Here is a 25,337-nt window from a genome sequence, read left to right as displayed (position 1 = left end):
TATTTCAATATAAATGATATAGACGTCACACTAAGTGCATTCCCTAGTATATTTCCACATTGACGAAACAAGTTAATTGTCATTAAACTCGGATGTCCTGTAATATACATATGCATGGGTAAAACTCCCTGTGGTCTTCAAAAAGGTTTTTTCTTTTATTTTTTTTGCATGCGATGCATGTGACTAGTCCATTTTAAAATATCAATAAATTGTTTAATCCCTAGTATATTTACATGTTGACAGAACAAGTTATGTGTCATTAAACTCAGATGTCCTGTAATATACATATGCATGGATAAAAGTGCCTGGGGTCTGCAAAAATATGCCAAAAAAAAAAAAACGGGAGAAAAAGGAGAAGGACATGTATTACCTGTAACTTTTTTTTTTCCTACATTTCACCTAAGAGAGTTGGGAACTACAAATTAAAAGTGAATGGTGTTTTTGGCTGATTTACTGTTGCTGCGCCAATACCCTGAAAACACATCAACTATCCTTGCTGTGTAGAGAGTCTGGCAGTTTTCGCTGATAACCTGGCGTGAGGAACTACCGTTCCTCTCAACAATTGAAGTGCAGTATGGTTTTGGTTTTATAGCTGATAAGAGAAGCATATATAAAGATCTGGCAATTCAGTTAATTGTGTTTTTTGTTTTGTAAAACATTTTTTAAAAATAATGAAGTATTGTATACTTATAGAAAACTACAGTGTTACTTGAATTTAAAGGAAGTATCAAAAAGTACAAAAATAAACTATTATGACATCATATTTTCAATCAGCTAAAATAGTATTGTACCATATGAGGACGTGAGACTCCCTTGCAGATTAGCCTTACCATTTGAAAACACATGTAACATATTTTTCAACCCTTTGAGTTGTTTATGCCTCTCAAACATTCAAATTCAGCTGAAATTAAGTAAAATTGTTGTACTAAACGTTTTAACTGACTCAGTGAAACCAGCAACAACAAATTTACAGCTATGGCCAAAAGTTTTGCATCACCGAGAATTTTATAGATGAGAAATGATAAAAAAAATTTAAAAAATATGAACATAATTTAGATCTTCAGAGACCTGTTATTGGCCTGATGGCTGCTGGGGTTTACTTCCTGATGTGGCGACGCTTGGCGCTTGAGGACAGGCAGGAAAACCTTAGGAGGAGAAGGGCAAGACGGAGGAATAAGGCGTTATAGTTTGAGATGCCGGAGGAATAAGGCGTTATAGTCTCACTCTGCAGGCGAGGCTCTCCCAGACCTAACCGCTGAATTTGATCTTTTCATCACCTGGTTGACTGTCCTCCTGGTGACACTGACAGCATTGACTTTCTCCATTATAGAGGACCATATGACCTATTTGGCAGCATAGCTGATGTTGGCTGAGGCTTTTCCAAATAACACTGTTTCATGCCAAGTGACCTCAGCCGTAAGGAATCTCAGCTCCTCCTCAGAAAACTTTTATTTTCTGTGCACCAAGAGGACTTTGCTGCCCTTCCTCTGACATATTTTTTTTGTTTGGTTTGATTTTCGTGCTTCACAAATCTCACACAGCGCCTACTGCTCTCTGTACTCCTAACTCACCTCACCGCTAGGCTGTAAGTGCGGCCGCTAAATAGCCCAATGCACTGGCGGCTCTCATTGTGACCCTCATTATCACAATTGCAGATCGTTTGTGCATGTTGATTTGCATTGCTCTTAAGCTTACATAGGCCGCAGTGCAAAATAATTGCCTGGGTGCTAGGCAATTTGGATTTTGCAGGTGCAATCTTTTGCACTACGCCTATCCTTACATCAGCCCCAAAATGTTTTGTACATCTTTCGATAATAATAAACTGCATTTTATCAAATGTGTATAATTTGTGCTCTTGTATAATTTGTGCTCTTGTCATTTCACTGTCAATCTAGCAGGGTCCATTGCTAACCTTTGTTAAAACAGTAGCCTTGCTGACTAAAGAAGGAATAATTTGTTCAAGTGGCTGTTAAACATAATCCAAATAAAAACATTTTTTGGCAGCCAATTGACTTCCCTTTTTTGGTATGGGGCCTGAAGTGGGTTCTATGTGTAGAATGTTTGACTGTGCTGCTAAATACAAGCATCTGCCCCTCCTCAGAGAAATACTGGCGCACAACTGCAACCCCTCCCACTTCTTCCTGTGTAATTCAAGTTCCCTCTAGAGGTGTGCAGCAGTAACTTATGTCCCCTTCTTAAACACTGATCTTGTATATATTTTCTAATTAATGTCTGACAGCTGCAACTGTTGCAGAGAGGGCAGATATTCCAGTTGCACAACCTTAGTGGTCATTTCTAAAACCACTATACTTTCGAAATGTAGGTTTTAGGAGTATTTTCAGAAGCAGTCCCTGGGGTTAGTAAGATGGGAAATAAAGAGCTAAGCACAAAACAGCAACAGACAAAGCATACTTAATAGAATACAAAGGCAGGAAATAAAATATTTAGGTGTTATAACAATAACCCGCCTCTCTTACAAATAATGTAAAGCTTTGCAAAGTTTCAGGAGGGAAACTATATACCTGCAAAAACAATAATTTGTTTGACTGAAAAGTCCATGTACCCATCAACAAAAGTGCAAGCAGATATTGGACCCACATGTATGTCATCCTTCCGTAAGTTGCCGATACCAATAGAATTTAAGGCAAGTAAATATAAATCTTCCTCTCTTTGCAGTGTGTGCCTTGTTACTGAGATTACTTTCTCCTCCCCAACCTTCACTGCAGGGGGATTGGTAGTCAAACTGTGTCGTCGGCGAGATCCATTTTTTGAGGCAGTGCCAAAACCAAGCAATTCAAAAATGTTGTGATATATGCTTTTATGAACTGTTGCTTGTATCCTGACTAAAAACATAGGGGAACTAACAATAGGAACATTGACAATTATACTGAAGCTTATAAATGGGAGGTAAATGGATGTTGACCATAGGAATTTGAATTTCAAATTAACATTGTAGTTAAATGGTTTGCACAGGAGAAACTGATTATTACCTTGCAGGAACACTGCATGAGATATGAAACTTAAAATATGTCACTGGTTGTGAGAGCTTACCTCACATTATAACTCACTTTTTCAGCTGAATAGCCTAATGCTTTTCTGATTGGGTTCACAAGATGTAGGTAGGTCAGCAGTGTTGAACTGAGTGTCTTTGGTCATTTGTTCTGAAGTGTAGTGAGGCACACAGAAAGATGATTGTTCTCCAGCGCATGTTGTAATTAAAACCTATGACAACCTCAAAAAAGACGTTACGTCAATTTTGCCACGTTTTAATATTTGTAGAGGACTTTTACAAATCCATTTAATATATATATATATATATATATATATATATATATATATATATATATATATATATATATATATATATATATACTTTTTTCTTCACAAAAAGTTAAAAAAATTAAAAAAATATTTTATTTCAAGACTCCCCCTTGATGTCACATAGAAGAGACAAGAATATAAGAGAATATGTGGTACACAGTGCTATTCGTCCTTCTGGGGAACCTTTGAAAGGCACATATCCATGTAATAGACTACGATGTAATTCCTGTAAAATACATTCATTCTGAAACAGAGATTAGAGGCATTAAATCTTCATTCAACATTCATGAACATTTTACATGTACCACTAAAGGAATAGTCTACTGCATTATCTGCAAGAAATGCAACAAGTTGTATATTGGGGAAACTAAAAGGCGTTTAGCAGACCGGTTTGTAGAACACTTAAGAAGCATTCACATTAACACCACTACATTTCCAGTAGCCCATTACTTCAACAGTGATGATCACACTGCTGAAGACATCACAGTCTGTGTGATCAATCAGTGCTATGGAACAAATGTTGCTCGGAAACAAAAGGAACGAGAGTTTATCTTCGAATGAACATTCTATTCTAATAATCATGACACCATCCACAGACTTGTTGTATAATTACAATCCTTGAATAACAACAAGTTTACTGCACTGTGTTTACTTTTCTTTTTAAACAGCTGAAGAAGGACTTTTACCCAAAACGTCCTGAAAATAAAATATTTTTTAATCTTTTAAACTTTCTGCCTTCAATATTGTACACTGCAGTTTTATATATATATATATATATATATATATATATATATATATATATATATATATATATATATATATATATGTATATAAAATGTGTAGACGGCCTTGTGTGTGGTTTGAAAAAAAATAAATAAATAAAACTTAAATCCCTCCTCTAAAAGTGATGTGACTGTCCCGTCACCTCCACTCCCCTCCCTCCCCCTCCCTCTCCCAGCCACTCCCACGTACCCTTCCGCTAGGTTTTTAAAATACAGTAACAAGCAATTGTTTCATGCGAAAATCGGAAACATTTTATTTAAAAATACATTGAAAAAAGTAAAACGGACAATTACTTTATTGCAAAGAAGATGTCTCACACTATCGTAACGACGACGACCACCACCACATCAACCATCGCAGACAGCGGTATTATAGATATGGGCTATGTGAGATCATTCCAGGCCATGTTAAAGATAGCCCAAATTGTAAGTATCGTTTTATTTGTTTATTTATTTATTCTTTTTTTATAGTACACTTTTGAAACTATAATTAACCGTGAAATGCACTGCTTGACTGTTGGTTTAGTCTTATTGTATATTCTGTATATAGTACTTTGCTATTTGTTTTCTTCATTTGGACAGTGTAGACACACACACCGAACCAGTTAAGCTGCTTCGCTGTAACGTTTTTAAATTATATATATATATATATATATATATATATATATATATATATATATATATATATATATATATATATATATATATATATGTAATTATTTATTTCTTAGCAGACGAATATATATTCAGACTACACAGCTAACTAGTGAAGATTGGTTGGTTTTAGAGTAATTCGATTTGCATCCTTTTAGATCATTGAAATAGACCACTCTTCTCAAGTAGGTACAATCACTGTTAGTAATGAGGTCTTTCAAAATTTCAAGAGGTTGAGAAGTAACCTATTTAAAAATTTAAGGGAGTGTAAGACGACTACATTGATTTATTGTATTATATCAGTGAAGGGGAAAAGGTGAACTGCACCAACGCATATTGTAAATCCTTTCTGTTGTGGTAATATCCACTGTCCTGATGCTGTGCTTCACTATAAAGATGGACATTCTTCTTGTGTGCTGGAGATGCGTGGCTCAGGTCAGCAGTGTATGGTGTTTGAAAATCTGAAATGTAAAGCAAAGCTGTGGAAAAACAGGACAGACTTGAAACAGGTCTCAGTTTCTCAATGCTAAGACTAGCCAATCTTAATTCTAAAGGGAGTGAACACCTAAGTAGTCCATGTTTACCTTATACATGTGTTTTTTAGACCCCCCCTTACCAGTATAATAGTCCAAGTAAAGAACAAGTGCAGGGGTAGTATCTATATATCTATATAATATATAGTTAATTATATATATATAATATATATATTAGTTAATTATACCTATTTCTTCTTGAGCCTTGATCCCAACTTTTAAAGCATAGTGAAATAAGTATTCTTTTTTTGTCGTTCAACATTAGATCTGTACATCAAGAAAAAAGGTCTGTAAAACAAAAGATGAAACATGCAGGATGTTTCGACCCCATCAAAAGATATCCAGCACAGTGCAGAAATGACAGTAATAATATTCAGGATGTTTATACCCCATCAAAAGATATCCAGCACAGTGCAGAAATGATAGTAATAATAGCACAGTTCTTGATAGTATACACATCGAATAGGTTTGTTCAGATGTATATATGAGACCTTTTAACCTAAAAGGTTTCTAATTCTTTTAATGGCATTCAGATTTATATTTTGATCAATTGTGGTTTATAATTTGTTGTTAATTGTATCATTGTCAAAGGAAATCAGCTGTTATACTCCAGAGAAAGTTTGAACTCTTATAAAGTGTGAGTTTTCAACACTTAAGCAGGATTGAAGGATCTCAAATTCAAATCGAGTCATAAGAATTAGAGGAGTCACCTCATGTCTATTACTGTGACCTGAGTTCCATGGCTCCCTATCTGCCTGTGTACTGCTTGGCATAAAGTATGCATCGTCAAACATATTGTGATCGGATTGGTCATCCACCATGAATGCCAACCCCTTGATTGGCTGAAAGGAAATCCAAAATTCAGGTTCTATTTGACTTCCCTGTACTTGTTGAGTAAAAACAACAAACCCTATTTTTGGAGATCAAGACAAATACCTCAAATGTTAAGTTTAAAATATTAATACTGTATTTGGCTGTTTCCCACTGGTCTTAGTGAGTCAATTTCCTGTTAGATATTTTGGGGGTTTGGGGCCCCACATATAAGACCAGGGGCAGCTGTAAAGGCAGAGAAGGGGGAGGTGTAGGGATATTGATGCGAGCAGAAGTACTGTTGGCTGATTGGAATACTAGGAACACGTATACCCTAAGGGAACTGACGTAGCGTCAGGCCTGTCTCTCCCCATGTAATGTAAACCTATTTCTTTCTCTACAAAATAAGAAAGTCATGTCATAGAATGTTACAGCATGATTTGTGAAAATTGACTTTCATCAGTTTGAAAATTCAGTAGCCTACTGGACTTGAGAGAGGACATATTCTGGCATCAAACAACAACTGTAGAAACGGACTGCAGCTGTCTCACATATGTGACATCTGTTAACACATAGGCTTCAAAGACTCAAAGTGCGAGAAGCACAATCCACCTTTGTTGTCTTGGTCTGCTGTAATTGTGTTTGAGAATGATACCCATGAAACAATGGACTACTTGTTGTATATTTATAAACCGATTGAAGGGAGAACCAGATGTGTTTCTTTAAGAACAAGGAAATGGACACAGGTCATCGTAAAAGATTGGGTCATAAAATGTATTATGTTCATAAAGTTTCAAATACACTGCATACTGTTGAAAATCTTGAGATCTGGTGATCTACATGATACTGTAAGATAAGTAGGACTGTCAAGCGAATAAAAAAATTAATCATGATTAATCTTGCGATTAAAAATTTTTTTTTTAGTTATTCTCGGTTTTAATCGCATATTAAATTGATACATTTACTGCATCCATCTATTCAATTTGTTTTATTACTGATGCTATTATTATTATCCTTAACTGTAAATCAAATCATTTAATATTGGTTATGTATTTGAGGCTGAACGCGGTACCCCGGTGTACCCCGTGCAAATTTGCCATCTTTGTCAAATTATTTATTTTTGGCATTGGCCCAAATACGTAAATAAAAAAATGTATTAACAGGATGTAAGTTTTTTGATTGTCACATTGCCTGCAATGTTGTGTGGTGCACGTAAAAGTACACATACAAAAAAAGATGTATCCACGTAAACGTTTTGAAAACTGTAAATAACGCAATGAAACAAACTGCAGGCAATCCTAACTAGACAAATAAATACAATTTAAACACCAGTGTTAGCCTTTTCAATTTTTAATCGCTGGAAAAGATTTACAAACTACCTCAGTTATCGTGTGTTTTTGCGTTACCAAGGAAGAACTGCAGAATACTGGCTTGTTTGGGCTCACTTGAACTTGCGGCAGTTGTTTTTTTTAGGTCATTTTTGTTGACGTGTCTGACAAGTAGTATTTAGTTTATGTTTTAGCTGCGAGTGTCCACCTGCACACGTAGCCATTTTGGTTTAGTGGGAACCAGGAATATTCTTATAACGTAATATGAACGAGAGAGCCCAGCAGGGTGCAACGATACCCCGGGGTTCTGCGTGGTGTCTCATTAACCACGAAATGTACTTATGAACGAGAGAGCCCAGCAGGGTACAACGATACCCCGGGGTTCTGCGTGGTGTCTCATTAACCACGAAATGTACTTATGAACGAGAGAGCCCAGCAGGGTACAACGATACCCCGGGGTTCTGCGTGGTGTCTCATTAACCACGAAATGTACTTATGAACGAGAGAGCCCAGCAGGGTACAACGATACCCCGGGGTTCTGCGTGGTGTCTCATTAACCACGAAATGTACTTATGAACGAGAGAGCCCAGCAGGGTACAACGATACCCCGGGGTTCTGCGTGGTGTCTCATTAACCACGAAATGTACTTATGAACGAGAGAGCCCAGCAGGGCACAACGATACCCCGGGGTTCTGCGTGGTGTCTCATTAACCACGAAATGTACTTATGAACGAGAGAGCCCAGCAGGGCACAACGATACCCCGGGGTTCTGCGTGGTGTCTCATTAACCACGAAATGTACTTATGAACGAGAGAGCCCAGCAGGGTACAACGATACCCCGGGGTTCTGCGTGGTGTCTCATTAACCACGAAATGTACTTATGAACGAGAGAGCCCAGCAGGGTACAACGATACCCCGGGGTTCTGCGTGGTGTCTCATTAACCACGAAATGTACTTATGAACGAGAGAGCCCAGCAGGGTACAACGATACCCCGGGGTTCTGCGTGGTGTCTCATTAACCACGAAATGTACTTATGAACGAGAGAGCCCAGCAGGGTACAACGATACCCTGGGGTTCTGCGTGGTGTCTCATTAACCACGAAATGTACTTATGAACGAGAGAGCCCAGCAGGGTACAACGATACCCCGGGGTTCTGCGTGGTGTCTCATTAACCACGAAATGTACTTATGAACGAGAGAGCCCAGCAGGGTGCAACGATACCCCGGGGTTCTGCGTGGTGTCTCATTAACCACGAAATGTACTTATGAACGAGAGAGCCCAGCAGGGTGCAACGATACCCCGGGGTTCTGCGTGGTGTCTCATTAACCACGAAATGTACTTATGAACGAGAGAGCCCAGCAGGGTGCAACGATACCCCGGGGTTCTGCGTGGTGTCTCATTAACCACGAAATGTACTTATGAACGAGAGAGCCCAGCAGGGTGCAACGATACCCCGGGGTTCTGCGTGGTGTCTCATTAACCACGAAATGTACTTATGAACGAGAGAGCCCAGCAGGGTACAACGATACCCCGGGGTTCTGCGTGGTGTCTCATTAACCACGAAATGTACTTATGAACGAGAGAGCCCAGCAGGGTGCAACGATACCCCGGGGTTCTGCGTGGTGTCTCATTAACCACGAAATGTACTTATGAACGAGAGAGCCCAGCAGGGTGCAACGATACCCCGGGGTTCTGCGTGGTGTCTCATTAACCACGAAATGTACTTATGAACGAGAGAGCCCAGCAGGGTGCAACGATACCCCGGGGTTCTGCGTGGTGTCTCATTAACCACGAAATGTACTTATTGAGACCATCACCAAAATTTACTAGGGGCAATAATTTAGATATTACAAATACTACAATAAAATGTGTGGTTCAAGCTTGATCAGCAGCATACAGAGATCAGTAAACACAATAAACAGGATATCTATTTTTAAATGTGATTGTGGACTGAAATAATTTAGTTTTTAAAAAAAATAAAATTATAAATATGTAGCTATAGTAAGCACTTCTAGGAAATGTGAAGTGAACACAAAAAAACTTTGTTATCAGGTCCGAAAACTGCAAACTAACAAGAAAAATTGGTAGGCTTTACATACTACACACAAAAAAAAAAAGCAGCAACGCTGCCTACTGCTACTCTTTAAAAAAATAAAATAAACAGTCTGATAGTATCATATTTAGCTTGATTCATGGGCTTGCAGCGATCCTGAATTTCTGTCGAAACTGGTGGGTTTAATTTGTTGTTGTATTGTTGTTGGCTGTAGCAGAACTGCTAGTGTATTTTGAGAAGTGAAGGCGTGTTCACGCAGCAGAGATGTACTAATGTGTGATACTGTGTGTGATACTGAAACTCACTTTAACAGTAGACAAGTAAGCGTCTTTCTGTCTAATGAGCTGTCAGAACATTTTAAAAAAATATATATATATATCCCATATGTTTTTAGTGCTTTACTCCATAGTTCAGTGACTAACTTTCTATTTAAACAATACCTGCAGTCAGACACTCAATACAATGTTGCCGCGGCTGGGATTGAAGTACGGTGTGCTGAAAGGCTCAAGACACAGAAGTGTGATTAATGCTCGTTAAAATAATTCACCTCCAAATAATGAATGCGTTAATCGCAGAAGTTAACTGCGATTAATTGACAGCCCTAATAAGACATTTTTCTTTCCAGTCATGTCAGAGGATTTTTGTTGCATGGATACTGTATATAGTAAGTGTTGAGGTCACATCGTTTTCTCCTTAGGTGGTGTTGCTGATTGCTTTCCTCTGTGTGCACTGCGCCGCGTGGACGGACTATTCTGCTTACCGGTACTTTGAGGTGGTCACAGTCTGGTTTCTTATTACCTTCTTAATTTTCTACATCATGTATGTGTTCCGGCTTCAGAAGAAAATACCATGCATCAACTGGCCTCTTACAGTAAGTGATTTTAAACATTTTTATCTTGTGTTTTATTTATTTATTTATTTTGCTTCATTACAGTTATCTTAAATGATGAGTCTCATTTAGTCTTTTTAAGATTCAAAAAATGCTTTAAAATTAGCAGTGTGGTATGTGGCACATTTAGCAACATCCATTCAGTTGTAAATGTTTTGTGATCAACTACAATTGACAATAAAAAATTGTATGTTCGGCCTTGCAATATTTTTGTTTTCGGTCTGAAAACTTGCATTTTGTTTTTGCGTTTGCTTCAAAAAGGACGCATAATCTTTTTTATTTATTTATTTTTTTAAATGATTTTACCTTTCTTTAACCAGGAAAGTCCTGTTGAGATTAACATCTCTTTTCCAAGGGAGGCCTGGTCAAGGAGGTTGCATATTATACAAAAAACACGCAAATTCAAATGGGCACAAAATACAAACAAATTACAAGAAACAATTTAGGAGCACCGGCCAAAACAAAAACAATGTCTCGACTACATAGATGTCCATTTTTTATTTAAATCCCTTTAAAGTTATCAAGACAGTAAGTTTCAGTTATTCCTGAAGTTTATTCCAAGACTATGGAGCTAGAAAACTGAATTCCCTTTTTCCAAATTCTAGGATCTGAAAAACATAGAACAATTTGAGTTCTAAGACTATAAGTACTACTAGAGATAATTAACAATTCATTAAGATAATTACACAGAAATTATCAATGCAACTGTAGCCATCTGAACTCTGGATACGTGCATTATATGACAACTGACCTCTACTGTAGATTTTATTGGAATGATACAAATAAAAACCTAAGAGTAAATAATGAAATCTTGGTATAGAAAACGACATACTAGATATTGCAATAATTGTTTTCTTACAGGCAATAGATCATTGACATGGATTTTGCCTACATGTATTTGTAATGTTGTCAGGCTCCCCCCACACTTAGTGTAGAATGTACACTTCATCACACGTCTGTATGCATATCAAATGCTCATGTAACACTGTAAGTATTCATTGGCTACTTCTAATCATGTTGAGTTTATTTATCGCAGTGGCGAGCAAAGAGTAACAGAGAAAACGCATTGAACATGATTAGAGGAATTCAGTGAACAATTGTGAACAAATTGTGTACTGGGTTAGGGAGTTCTATCATAATTTTAAAAGCTTAATAAATATATAATGAAGTGTTACATACATGGTATACATGTATAATAACTAACAACTAGAAACACCAATGGCACTTCAAACTTATTTATTTATAGCCAACATTCGTATATACTAAAATATATACAAAAGTAGATGTCAACATAAGAAAATAAATTCCAACCAAGCCCCATCCAAAAAAATGTATTTTTTTTCTATTTAACCAAAAAAAAAAAAGGTTCCAAAATGCATATTAAGAGTTTTATATAGTAAGCTGTGTCAAAATATTCCCCCGAATGAGGATAAATGACAAGTGGGGTTGAATTAATTTTTTAATTTTTTTTTTTTTAATCCGTGCCATCTGTTTACCCACATGCCAGATAAATCAGTAAATCAGCACTTTATATGTGAAGTGTTCTAAATAAATGTACATTTTGGATGACAAAATGCACAATTTTAAATTAAGTTCACAAATTGTACACAAAATAGATACAGTGCCTATAGTAAGTATTCACCCCCCTTGGACGTTTTCACAGTTTGTTGTGTTACAACCTGAAATCTTGATGCATTTAAATGGGATTTGTTTTCCTTTGATTTACACAACCTACTCAACACTTTCAATGTGTGAAAAAATGGGGGGGTGAAAAAACAAATCAATTAAAAACAAAAACCTGAAAAGTCTTCATTAGATAAGTATTCACCCCCTTTGCTATGACACTCCTAAATAAGCTCAGGTGCAACCAATTGCCTTCAGAATTCACACAATAAGTTAAATGGAGTCCATCAGTGTGCAATAAAAGTGGTTCACATGATTTCAGATTAAATATACCTGTCTCTGTGAGGTCCCGCAGTTGGGTAGTGCATTCAAAGCAAAGATTATTACCATGAAGACCAAGGAGCTTTCAAAACAACTCTGGGCTAAAGTTGTGGAAAGGCACAGATCAGGGGAGGGGTATAAAAAGATTTCAAAGGCATTGAATATCCCCAGGAGCACAGTCAAGTTGATCATTAACCCTTTGCGGTCCTATGTCGGACCTGGTCCAACATTGCAATTTTCCCTTTCCGGTCCAATGTTGGACCCTGTCCGACATCATCAAAAAAGACGTAAAAAACATGTCTCTATTCATTTTTTCTCTGGAAAAAGCCGAGAAAACCATTCAATGGCCGAGTGAGACCGATAGGAGCCGAGAGAAGCCGAAAAAAAGGGGGGTATCTCATGAATACAGATAGCCCCGACACCACATAGATAACACAGACATAAACAAACAAGATAGTTTGGTGATAAAACGAGTGATCAGGAGATGATTTATCGGTATGTACTACTATGAAGAGGTATGTGAAAAATATAGCGAACAAGGGGTGGGGCCGGGCTGGAGATATAGTACTGAGTGTCCTGTTGATATGCAGTGCCTTTTAAACCTGTTTTAGTGTGAAAAAAATACTTTTAATCAGTGTGTCTAAAATAATCTGCGCGTGTGAAAATAAATTGGACAGGACGCACCTGAGACGCGCTGAATAAATGGACCGCAAAGGGTTAAGAAGTGGAAGGTATACGGCACCACCCAGAATCTGCTTAGAGCAGGCCATCCTCCCAAACTGGGCAGCCAAGTAAGAAGGGCATTGGTTAGAGAAGCCAGCAAGAGGCCAATGACAACTCTGAAAGACCTACAGCGTTCCATGGCTGAAATGGAAGAAACTGTCCTTGTGTCAACAATAGCTCAGATACTCCACAAATCTGGCCTGTATGGTAGAGTGGCAAGAAGGAAGCCATTTTTGAAAAAGCCCATGTAAAATCCAGCTTGGATTGCAAAAAGGCATGCGGGAGACTCTGAAAAGATGTGGCAAAAGATTCTGTGGTCCGATGAAACAAAAATTGAACTATTTGGCCTAAATGCAAAGCGTTATGTCTGGCGCAAACCCCACACAGCACATAACCCAGGTAACACCATCCCTACTATGAAGCATGGTGGTGGCAGCATCATGCTATGGGGATGCTTTTTATCGGCAGGGTAGAGGGCAAAATGGATGGAGCTAAATACAGGCAAATCCTTAAGGAAAACCTGATTCAGTCTGCAAAAGACCTATGACTGGGACGGAGATTCACCTTTCAGCAGGACAATGACCCCAAGCACACAGCCAAAGTGACACTGGAGTGGCTTAAAAACAAGAAAGTGAATGTCCTAGAGTGGCTCAGTCAAAGCCCGTACTTGAATCTGATTGAGAATCTGTGGCAAGACTTGAAGATTGCTGTCCATCAACGATCCCCATCCAACTTGATAGAGCTTGAACAATTTTGCCAAGAAGAATGGGCGAATATTGCACGATCCAAATGTGCAAACCTGGTAGAGACTTACCCCAAAAGACTCACAGCTGTAATTGCTGCCAAAGGTGGATCTACCAAGTATTGACTCAGGGGGGTGAGTACTTATCTAACCAAGACATTTCAGTTTTTTTATTTTTCATTAACTGTTGTTTCACAATAAAATATTTCTTGCCTCTTCAAAGTTGAGTAGGTTATGTAAATCAAAGGAAAAAAAATCCCATTTAAATGCATCAAGATTTCAGGTTGTAACACAACAAACTATGAAAACGTCCAAGGGGCGTGAATACTTACTATAGGCACTGTATTCCCATTATTTTTTATTTCCATTTGGCTGCTGCTCGCAGGTGGGAGAGCTGTCTCCCTGTATGCTAGTAGTTTTCATAACAGCGAATTATGCTTCCATTCATTTTTCTTGATCTCGTTAACATGCATTTTGATTAACGACATCCCCTTATCTAGTCGTTGAGACACGAAGTGACAATTAAGCTTTTTAACAAGAAATGCATTAACAATCTCATTTGCCATTTCCGTTTAGCATTTTGATGGTTTTCTGAAAATTTGTAGGATTCTTCCAATTTTCATTGGTTAATTTAATAAAATAGTCCAATTTAAATTTTGTAGTGAAAGAAATGCATGTATTTCTTAATTCTGAACGCAAGCCACTTTTGTGGACATTTGGTAGCACAGGCCTGAGCCCATAGTTTATTTTTGTAAAATCAAGTCAGTCAATTCATGCGTAAACCATGGGTTCCCTTTCAAGTATGAAATGTAACCATTACCGCATGGGCATTTACCGTCTAAAGACTTGGAAACCTGAATAATTTATATCAAAGCTGCTCAACGAGTCTGTGACGCAGTCATGGCCTGCCCACGAGGACATAAATTTACTGCGTTCCCAGGCCTCGGTGTCATTTTTCCTTTCAAGACTGACCTGAAACAGGAGAACCTTGTTCAGATAAATACGTGTTACTTTTTCTGCCTTTATATTCGCATTTATTGTGTTTTACACAAAATATACAGTATGTGCTATTGAGAATAATCACTGTATTGGTTTTACCAGTCACGCGTATTTATGCACTACAGACTGTTGTTTGTTACGTCCCTCTGCGGCCTTGTGAGTAGTTATACGCTATACCTGATATCACCATGTTCATTTTTAACCAGTGAGAATACAGCATTTGGTTTTGACAGATACCCTTAGCCAATCAGGATCGACCGGAAGTCCCATCTCCCAGTTCCTGTCGTGTTTGTAGTGTTTAAGCAATTCCGGAAGTCCCACCTCCCATCCTGTCACATGTATGTAGTCTTTAAGGCACTTATGGAAACCATGTTCCATGATTGTAGTCCATCACATTAAAATGGGGAAATAAATAAAGGTTTTGGGTATTATTTTTTAGTTTGTGTTATATGTATTATTTCAGAAAAAGAAATGGATCAGTGAAATGGGGAAAAACAAGGGGAATACATGGGCTTTTTAGAAAAATAAAATAAGCTTTTTAGAAAAATAAAATAAGTTTGAAAACAGGGGTATACAGTTTGTTATATTCTTTATTTCTGAAAAATAAAATGAGCAGTAAAAATGGGAAAAACAAAAAGGTACAGTGTTAAAAAAATAAATAAATAAAATAAGCTTGACAGTGTTAAAGCATTAACATGTTAAAGCAAGGATATTTAAAAAATGACTTTAAGAAAAGACTTAAGATCCAATGGACGTATGTCCACGTGGTAAATGCAGCTTTTATTGATACAAATAGATATTGCTAAAAAATAAAATAAGCTTGGAAATGTTAAAACAATTTGTTAAAATGTATAGAGTTGAAAACTAAAATAAGTTTTGAAAATAAAATGAGCAGTAAAATGTTAAAAACAAGGTTACAATGTGTGTACTTAAAAATGAAAAACAATTTAAAAGCAGAGAAATGTGCATTGTTAAAACCTGCAGAGAACAGAGAAGCGTGTTTGTTGAAAAAAGACTAAAAACATGTTAAACACTTTAAAATACTTCTTAAACAACACATAAATAAGTAAATAAACACATAAACAAAATAAAATGTGAGACCCTATATACATTGTTAAGTTAACATTTTAAAAAGCTTTATTGCATTATTTATTTTTCACGGCTTGAGACCCAAGCATGTGTAAAGGCAGCACACAGCGCTTCTGAAATGTCCGTACCAAGTGTCTAGAGATTAAAACATTAAAATGTCCAATATAAAAAATAATACAAACCTTGACTATCGGCTGCCGCTATGTTAGACTTGTTACAATGTATTTACTTAAACTGAAGAAAAAAAAACAGTTTTAAAATAAAACGCTACAAACCTTTTCAGTGTCAGTGCTTGTCTGTATCTGACTGAACAAACTGAGAGAGAATTGCGAGTGTGGCTGGCAGTTCCCCCAGTGTGCTGAGGGCGTTGTGGAAGTGCCACTACCCCTTCCTGTCACGTGTTTGTAGTTTTTACAGAAGTTTGACCTTGGTTAAGGGCCATTGGTGTAGTTTCAAAGCAACAGTTTTAAAGACTGTAGTTTCAAGTCAATTTTAAACATTTTGTCTTTTTTCAACAAACACGCTTCTCTGTTTAAGACCAGCCTGTGTCGCTTTACTTCTGTATAGGTCTATTTAGCTCTGTACATACAGCATCTGATCCTTGTTAATTTTAAAACACATTTGTAGTCTTTTTTCAACTGACACGCTTCCCTGTTTAAAGCCATCCTGTGTCGCTTCCTTCTGTATCGGGGCAATGTAACTCTGGATATGCAGCCTCTACACGTGTTAACAATTCACATTTCTCCCCTTTTAAATTGTTTTTCATTTAAGTACACGCGTTGCAACCTTGTTGTTAACATTTTACTGCTCATTTTATTTTCAAAACTTATTTTATTTTTCAACTCTTTACACAATTAAACAAACTGTTTTAACATTTCCAAGCTTATTTTATTTTTTAGCAATATCTATTTGTATAAATAAAAGCTGCATCTACCACGTGGACATACGTCCATTGGATCTCAAGTCTTTTCTTAGTCATTTTTTAAATATCCTTGATTTAACATGTTAATGTTTTAACACTTTTAAGCTTATTTTATTTATTTATTTATAACAGCGTACCTTTTTGTTTTTCCCATTTTTACTGCTCATCTTGTTTTTTGGAAATAAAGAATATAACAAACTGTATACCCCTGTTTTCAAACTTATTTTATTTTTCTTTTATTTTTTAAAAAAAGCCCATATATTCCCCTTGTTTTTCCCCATTTCACTGATCCATTTCTTTTTCTGATATAAAATATATAACACAAATTAAAAAATATTACCCAAAACCTTTGTGTAATTCCACATTTTAATGTGATAAACTACAATCATGGAACACGGTTTCCATAAGTGCCTCAAAGACGTAAAACTACAAACACGTGACAGGACGGGAGGGTGGGACTTCCGGAATTACTTAACTCTTTGCGGTCCATTTATTCAGCACGTCTCAGGTGCGTCAGGTCCAATTTATTTTCACAAGCACAGTTTATTTTAGACGCCCGGTTTAAAAGTATTTTTTTCACAGTAAAACAGGTTTAAAAGGCACGCAGATCAACAGGACACTCAGTACTGCATCTCCAGCCCCACCCCTCGTTCGCTGTTTTTTTAACATACCTCTTGATAGTAGTGCATACCAATAAATCATCTCCTGATCACTCGTTTTATCACCAAACTCCTCAATAATGCGATCCAAGTCATTATTTTATTACTATAACATCTAAAAAAGCTCTGCAATTGTCTGTGATATTCTTTGAGCGCTGGATGCAGAAGCAGCTATCTTGTTTGTGTATGTCCGTGTTATCTATGTGATGCCGGGGCTATCTGATACACCCCTTTTTTTTCGGCTTCTCTTGGCTCCTATCGATCTCACTCGGCCATTGAATGGTTTTCTCGTCTTTTTCTGGAAAAAAAAACGACTAGAGACCTGTTTTTTGCGTCTTTTTGATGATGTCGGACAGGGTCCGACATTGGACCGGAAAGGGTTAAAGACTACAAACACATGATAGGAACTGGGAGGGACTTCCGGTCGATCCTGATTGGCTAAGGGAACCTGTCAAAACAAAATGCTGCATTCTCATTGGTTAAAAATTAACATGGTGATATCAGGTTTAGCGTATAACTACTCTTCTGCCCTGTGTGAAGCCAGCTGCTTGAGTTGCTTCTTTCCAGGGACGAAGCAACATAGGTCGGCTGACTTTGTACTCTCCCCCCAGGCTGCAATAGCTCCGGCTGGAGTTATTCTATTCTCATTTTTGCTTTGGCTAAAACTACAAGACGGTTTGTATATTTTAAGTAATTGGTATTACTGTATTTTGTTAAGAATTTTTTTTTCTTTGTTCTCATTCTGTTCTGTTTTCACAGAGTAAGCGCAGGCCTGTCAACAATGTGGTGCTATGGCACATGTGTAGCGACAGCTGCAGGGTTCAGCAGTGCTGCCTATTACACCAGGGCATACATTTGGTCCTGCGGTGGACGAGATACTGCAGCGCTCTCGCTGTGAGTGGGAATCCACGAAAGAGCTGGTTCGCCTGCTTCCCCAAGCAACCACTTCCAGTGTGCAAAGTGGCGTCCAAGGCCCCAGCAGCCTCAAAGACTGGCACAGTCGGCTGCACCTGCCAGAGGTATTGTCCAGAACCGGCCCGCGACTGTTCGTCGCTGAGGCTTTAATAGGTTCCCCTGCCGCCCGGCACAGAGACAAAAGCCCAAGCCACAAGCCGAGCAGCAGCCTAAGGAGTTTGCTGCCACAGGCCCAGGGAGCCATCTGGAGTATTGGCGTCCGTGCATCACGGACATCTGGGTGCTTACTACCGTTGAAACCGGCTACTCTCTGCAGTTCAAGCACGGTCCCCCTCCCTTTTGGGGTGTGACTCCAACATGAGTCACGGACCCGCAAAATGCCCCGATTGTGTCTCAGGAGGTAGCAGCTCTACAGCAAACATGGGCTATTCACATTGTAGACCCTCTTCAGTTGAAGGAAAGGTTCTACTCCAGGTACTTCCACGTGCCCAAGCAGGATTGTGGCCTCAGACCGATCCTCGACCTCAGACAGGTCAACCTGTATCTGAGCCGAAGGAGGTTCAAAATGCTGACAATGCAACAGCTGTTGCAGTCAATCAGGCCAGGCGACTGGTTCACCATGTTGAACCTCAAAGACGCCTAATTCCACATCCCCATAAAACAGGGCACAGGAAGTTCCTGTGGTTCGCCTTTCAGGGAACAGCGTAAGAGTTCCGTGTTTTGCCATTTGCATAGAAGCTATCCAGTGCATAGAAGCTATCCAGACCCCATTGAGACTCAAACGCACTTGAGTGCTCAATTATCTGGAAGGCTCATTTGTGCCCAGACTTCAGCACTGGCAGAGGCCCACACGGAACTTGTCACCGGCCACCTTCAATGCCTGCCCATCTACGCCTCGGTGTGGCGCTGGTCAGTATCACCAGAAGGGAGGTCCTTACCACGGACACGTCAAGCCTGGGCTGTGGTGCTGTGTGGAATGGCATGGAGGCACAGGGGTACTGTGGGCACTGCAGGCAGTTTACCTGGCTTTGCAGAATTCTTTCAGGAGGTTCGAGGGAGACATGTGCTTGTCTGTACGGACAACATAAGAGTAGTAGTCTATATAAACCACTAGGGCAGCCTCAGGTCTCCCAGTCTCCATTGCATAGCCTGTGAGCTTTTGCTCTGGGCACACGAGAACCTCCTCTTAATGCGGGCAGTACACCAAGTTCCCAGCACCTTAGAGTGGAGGCTTCACCCCGAGGTGGTGAGCCTCATTTGGTAGAGATTCGGGAGAGCAGAGATAATCTCTTTGCCTCCCTGGAATCGACCCACTGTTCACTTTGGTTCTCCATAACAGGAGGCGGGGACCCGCTGTCGAGGCAACTGTTATATGCCTTCCCACCACCTATCATGCTCCCGCTGTATCTGGAGAAAATCAGGCAGGACTGGGCAAAGGTGCTCTTAGTAGCCCCATATTGGCCCAGGAGACTGGTTTTCAGCCCTGATGCAACTCTTGAGTGGCCAGCTGTGGAGACTGCCCAAGCGCTGTGACCTGTTCAGGTCCCTGGCGAACTACGTTGACAGGACGAAAAGTTGGAGGCAGTCCAAACAATTTTTGTCTGCTATGGGGTGAAGCCCCATAGTCAAGCTCTGTCTAAACAGAGGCTGTCCAAATGAATAGCAGACACAGTCAGGACTGACTGAGCTGGCCAACTTGCCCCCTCCAGAAAAGCTCACAGCCCATTCCAACAGGGGCATGGCAACTTCATGTGCTTTATTCCAGGATGCATCTGTCAAGGACATTTGCAATGCAGTGTTGTGGGCTACTCCCCATACCTTCACTAGGTTCTACAGAATTAGGTTGTGGACCCTAAAAACCCTGGTTTTGGAACTAAAGTGTTAAGGCAGCAGTGTGGAGTAGTGGTTAGGGCTCTGGACTCTTGACCGGAGAGTCGTGGGTTCAATCCCCGGTGGGGACACTGCTGCTGTACCCTTGAGCAAGGTACTTTACCTAGATTGCTCCAGTAAAAACCCAACTGTATAAATGGGTAATTGTATGAGAAAATAATGTGATATCTTGTAAGTCGCCCTGGATAAGGGCGTCTGCTAAGAAATAAATTATTATTATTATTATTATTATTAAGGGTGGCTTCTCAGTCGACCCTTACAACACAGGCATAGAGGTGAGTTTCTCCCTCAGTGTTTTAGCCCTAGCTACTTGTTACTGGGGTTCCGCAAGGTAGCGCACAAGGCAGCATATCAGTTCAGAAATATTGCCCTTGCGACGGCTATGGTACACTCACCTATGCGGTGATGGTTACATTTTGTACTTGAAAGGGAACGGTAGGTTATTATCATAACCCTGGTTCCCTGGAATAGAAATGTAACCATTAATCTTCAAGGTCGCAACGTCCATGATTGCAGCAGGCTTGAAGGAAAAACGACGTTGAGGTCTGTGAGCACAGCATATTTATGTCCTCGTGGACCGGCCATGACTGCATCACAGGCTCGTCGAGTAGCTTTCATCAACATCATTCAGGTTTCCGGGTCTTTAGGAGGTAAACACCCATGCAGTAATGGTTACATTTCTTTTTCAGGGAACCAGGGTTATGATAATAACCTAACGTTAACTCTACCTTTTTAATTCTTTGTCATTTCACTGGGACATTTTATCAATAACAGAAAAAAAGAATGGTGAAAAAAAGACCAAGCATTTTTGACAGTTGGAATCTTATCCTAGTGTACCATATAAAGATAATTCAGAAATGCTTCTACAAAGCACATACAATACCTTTTACAAATGAGTCAGGGTGGAGATTGTTACTCTTAATACAAGCTGCAGCACAGTGGTCACTAATATGTGGAAAAACTCCAACTGAAGGACATTTATGTTGGGTATTGGTCAGCATTACATTAATAAGTGTATAATTTGTAGGTGATTTAAAATTATGTAATCTTGTACCACTAGTACCTGGATGTAGCTGCTGTCACTGTCCTGCACATTTTAAAAACTAAATTCACATGCACCCAAATTGAAATAAATGAATGAGTAAATTCTGTAAATCATAATAAAAAAGAGGGTTGTCAAGAAGACTACTGTCACAGTAAAGCTTCTGAACAGAGCTCAATGTGGAACCAGTAGGCACTGGTTATGCAGTATATATTAAATAAAAGTAACTGTATGGTGATGCAGTGTATGTGTTATGTTATGTTGCAGGAGTTTTTGCACTACGCCATTGGAACGCTACTGATCTTCATTGCATCAATTGTGGCAGCTGTCAATAGTCGAGGTTATGCAGGTCTCGTTGCTGGATCGGTAAGCGCTTTTCATTACTCCATATGATGCTGAAGCACATTAGTAATTTCTATATAAAAAACATTTCAGTATTAATTTCAGTTATGTATTGTATTATTATTTTTATTATTATTATTATTATTATTATTATTATTATTATTATTATTAATATTATTATTATTATTATTATATTCTGAAGCAGTATGTGGCATTAATAAAACAGACTATTTGCCAAGGGTCAGACACACTGGCACCATTTTCTTAAGCTGTGTTCTGATAAGGCACTAGCAAACTGCCACTAATTGCTGAACATTAAACTTGAATGCGTAATAGTCAATTGTACAGGACACTAAACATTGAAAATATGAAATCATTTACCAGAACTGCTGATAAACTTAATAGCTGTGCCTTCCCATAAATGTTATTGTGGAGATACACTTTCGCTTTCTGAGATCCAGGCCAGATTTCATCCTAGTTTGTGGGATGTTTTTTCACAGGGGAGTTAACTTTATTTCAGTGTTAGAAACTCTCACTCACCCTACACCCAGTCCTGGTTTTCAGAACTTCCCTAATGTAGTTACAATGGAATGACCAGGTGCCAGGTCTTTAAGTAAACAGACTCTTTCTAAATCTCATCTGAACTGATCGTTCATATCACAGCATAAACAAGTGTCTCCTGAGTCTGTAGGTTTACTGCTGTGAATCGTATTACTGTACAGTATATGGACATTGTCAAAATGTGTCTAAAATCGGTTAGCAACCTCTAGTAAACTGCTTGAGACTTTACTAGAAAATCTTACAAAAAGAAGCTACTTGTTCTTCCAACATTTTGAATTGCAGCCTTTTCAGTTCATAAATAAATAGACACCGTGTATAACTTATCCACCCTCAAAATAGTTTATGTGCTGCAAACAACACATGAGAGGCAGTGTTCTTTATAAATAACACGTGACTCCAGTCCTTTCCTTCTATATCACACGTCATTGTTGTGTTCTTAAGGGGTGTGTTTCCAATGCAGGCTCAAGTTCGGTACAAGTTCTAGACCGGATTTGTTCTACTGGATTCTTGTCATACTGAATGTTTTTACTTCTTTTTCAGGTCTTTGGATTTTTTGCCACTGTTCTGCTTGCCATGAGCATATGGATGTCCTACAAAATCACTTGTGGATCTCAGCCAACAAGTTAGTATCAAAGATCCGGTTAATTGGTATTAGCTGTACTGTATCTGCCATTGTGTGGTGTAACAGCAATATGATTTAGACGGAGACATTCTAATTCAACTTGAGCAACCCTTGTTGTCAGCCTCCTTATAAGGTTATCTGTGTTTATTTACCATTTTTACATTTGTGATGTGATTTATTTCCCTTTTTTACATACAAACTAAATTACTGAAGTAAAATTGCCACCTCAGTATAAATAAAATTCAGGATATGAACTGTTCAAATGCTATTTAGAACTAGTACTACTAATTTACATGCAATCCATTTTAGTTAACCATCTGTATATTTTTGAGGTTATGAATGATACTGTAACTTTATTTAGTTATTTTAGGGTTATCATTCTGTCAGTTACCTGGCATTACATATACAAATTATCAAATAACATAACATCAACTGTGATAAAGAGCATTTATTATAGTGTTAGCATTAAATAATTGCACACAGTTTTCATGTAAGGCTGCTTTAAGGATAGGGACACCACAATTAAAATGTATTGCTAGTCTGTGTAAAATAAAGTGTAAATTATATATATATATATATATATATATAGCACATGGTTTGTTTCTTTAGAGGTGGTTGGATAAAATTGTATTTGTGTTCTTTCTTTCTTCAGGTGCAGCTGTATAACAGACCTGCCAGAGTCTTCAGTCTGTCCATGTTTACCATGTATATGAAATGTGCTGGGACAAGGGTTAAGCTCCTAGAGACTTTAGTGCCTTAAATAGGACAGTATTATATTTAAATTAGGGTTATGCATCTGTACAAATTTACCAATATATTACAAAGCAGGATTTTAAAATGCCAGGTGCATATGTTTGCATTTCTGTTTAAAAAGTGTATTAAACTTATTAGGAACAAATGATCACACTTTTAAAAAATATAGTTTAGAGGATACAAAAAAAAACTATCCACTTAATGTATTTTAAAGCTTGATGTACAATTTTTCAGTAGTGCCTATTGTGAGTTTACCAGATGGGTTTTTGCATTTCAAAATCTTTACTCCTTTTTATTCTTTTTATTTGAATAAATTATTTGAATACAGTGGTGGCCTTTGATGGTTATTACATCATCATTAGCGTTTCAACAAAATACTTGTGTGTTTTGTCACTTAAATATGTAGCTTAACATAAAAGATGAAGCTCAAGGAGACTTAATTATGGTATTACAACAGAAGATTGGAGAATAAACACACCACTATTGAAACAATGTCAAGAGACACAGTGCTTCATTGGCCTAGTTTCCATGCAGTTTAGAAATTCCAAATTCTCTCTCCACTGTTGTGACTTATGACGTAGCACGCACATACCAGGCATATTCCTCGCGCTGTAGAAATTCCGAGTCAAAAACATTGTATGGCTTTAAAGGGTGGGTAAATCGCCGCCTTATGCTTACAAGACTTAAGCAGTGAAAATTCAGTTTGTGACATAACCTTCTACTATAACTAAAGACCTTACCAAGCAATCCTTTATTATCTGAGGTCTGCTGGAAGTAGCCCTGGGAAGCTTCTTTGACCAAATAGGACAAAATGAGCATACAGTACGAGGGAGTGGTTTAGAGACCGCTTACCATTCATTTTTTATTTTTTTTATTTTGTGACACCATTTATTCAACATTTCAAATTATACTGCTTTATAGTTTGGTTGTTTTAAAGGCAAGGTTATAAAAAGCATACTGAAGGTACTACAAATAAATAAAAAAATGCAACCCTTTGCAATAAATAAATAAATAAGGAAGCCCTTCGCAATGCACAGATATATTCTTTTTCATCCTTTACATTTTTGTTATCTTTGTGTTTGGTGATCGATTAGCCGATTGCTTTAAGCTTAGATCTTTGTGCATTAGCAATAAGATGCAATATAATGTACACTGGCCTTAAATAGCATCTATCATGGGTACCTACCAATGACCAAAAAAAAAGCCACGTTTGTATCTCAAATGTATTAAATTAGCATAGCTGGGAATTCGTTGCCAGTGGCTTTATCATTGCTGCAGGCTACCGACAGCACCAAGCTTGAGTGTCCACCTGGCGTTGAAGTAAAATCTCTCAAACCGAACTCACTGAGCAAGATTTGTTTTACAAGAACAAAAACATGAAAAAGAAAAACTGTTGGTTCCATGAATTTGTTCAAACAGACAGCTTGCTGGAAAACTTACACAACAAAGTTCCAGAAAGTCCCAGGTGGATTATCTGATGAGAAATGTGTTGAACTGTGGGCCACCGGTACTGGATCCCCAATAACAACAACAACAACAACTACTATATATATATATATATATATATATATATATATATATATATATATATATATATATATATATATATATATATATTATAGTAGATGCTGCTTATTAGCAACCTCTCGGTTGTTATTAACCGAATGTTGTTATTAAGCGAAAAGCCACATTTTCAAGTGTATGTATCTGGAAAAACGATGAATACTATAGTTGTAGAAACAACGCACTGAAATATTTGTCTT

General features: G+C 38.1%; 1 protein-coding gene across 1 annotated transcript; it reads left to right on the top strand.

The window, feature by feature from the left end:
* The first annotated feature begins 4,266 nt into the window (after positions 1 to 4,266).
* cmtm7 (CKLF-like MARVEL transmembrane domain containing 7) lies at positions 4,267 to 23,901 on the top strand. The gene is made up of 5 exons (XM_034059206.3): positions 4,267 to 4,529; positions 10,180 to 10,353; positions 21,564 to 21,662; positions 22,740 to 22,821; positions 23,474 to 23,901. The coding sequence occupies exons 1-5, from the start codon at positions 4,413 to 4,415 to the stop codon at positions 23,485 to 23,487; spliced, it is 486 nt and encodes a 161-aa protein (XP_033915097.3). The 5' UTR covers positions 4,267 to 4,412; the 3' UTR covers positions 23,488 to 23,901.
* The last annotated feature ends 1,436 nt before the right edge of the window (positions 23,902 to 25,337 follow it).

This window comes from Acipenser ruthenus, chromosome 3, assembly GCF_902713425.1.
Source record: "Acipenser ruthenus chromosome 3, fAciRut3.2 maternal haplotype, whole genome shotgun sequence".
Taxonomy (NCBI): domain Eukaryota; kingdom Metazoa; phylum Chordata; class Actinopteri; order Acipenseriformes; family Acipenseridae; genus Acipenser; species Acipenser ruthenus.
The sequence above is the reverse complement of the archived record's forward strand: the minus strand, read 5'-3'. Positions and strand labels throughout refer to the sequence as shown.

What these genes read in the sequence shown, in the direction of transcription:
- cmtm7 (XM_034059206.3), top strand. Translation starts at nt 4,413, where the DNA reads ATGTCTCACACTATCGTAACGACGACGACCACCACCACATCAACCATC. An exon ending in TGTTAAAGATAGCCCAAATT is followed by an intron (nt 4,530 to 10,179) that starts GTAAGTATCGTT and finishes TTTTCTCCTTAG; the next exon opens with GTGGTGTTGCTGATTGCTTT. An exon ending in CAGGTCTCGTTGCTGGATCG is followed by an intron (nt 21,663 to 22,739) that starts GTAAGCGCTTTT and finishes CTTCTTTTTCAG; the next exon opens with GTCTTTGGATTTTTTGCCAC.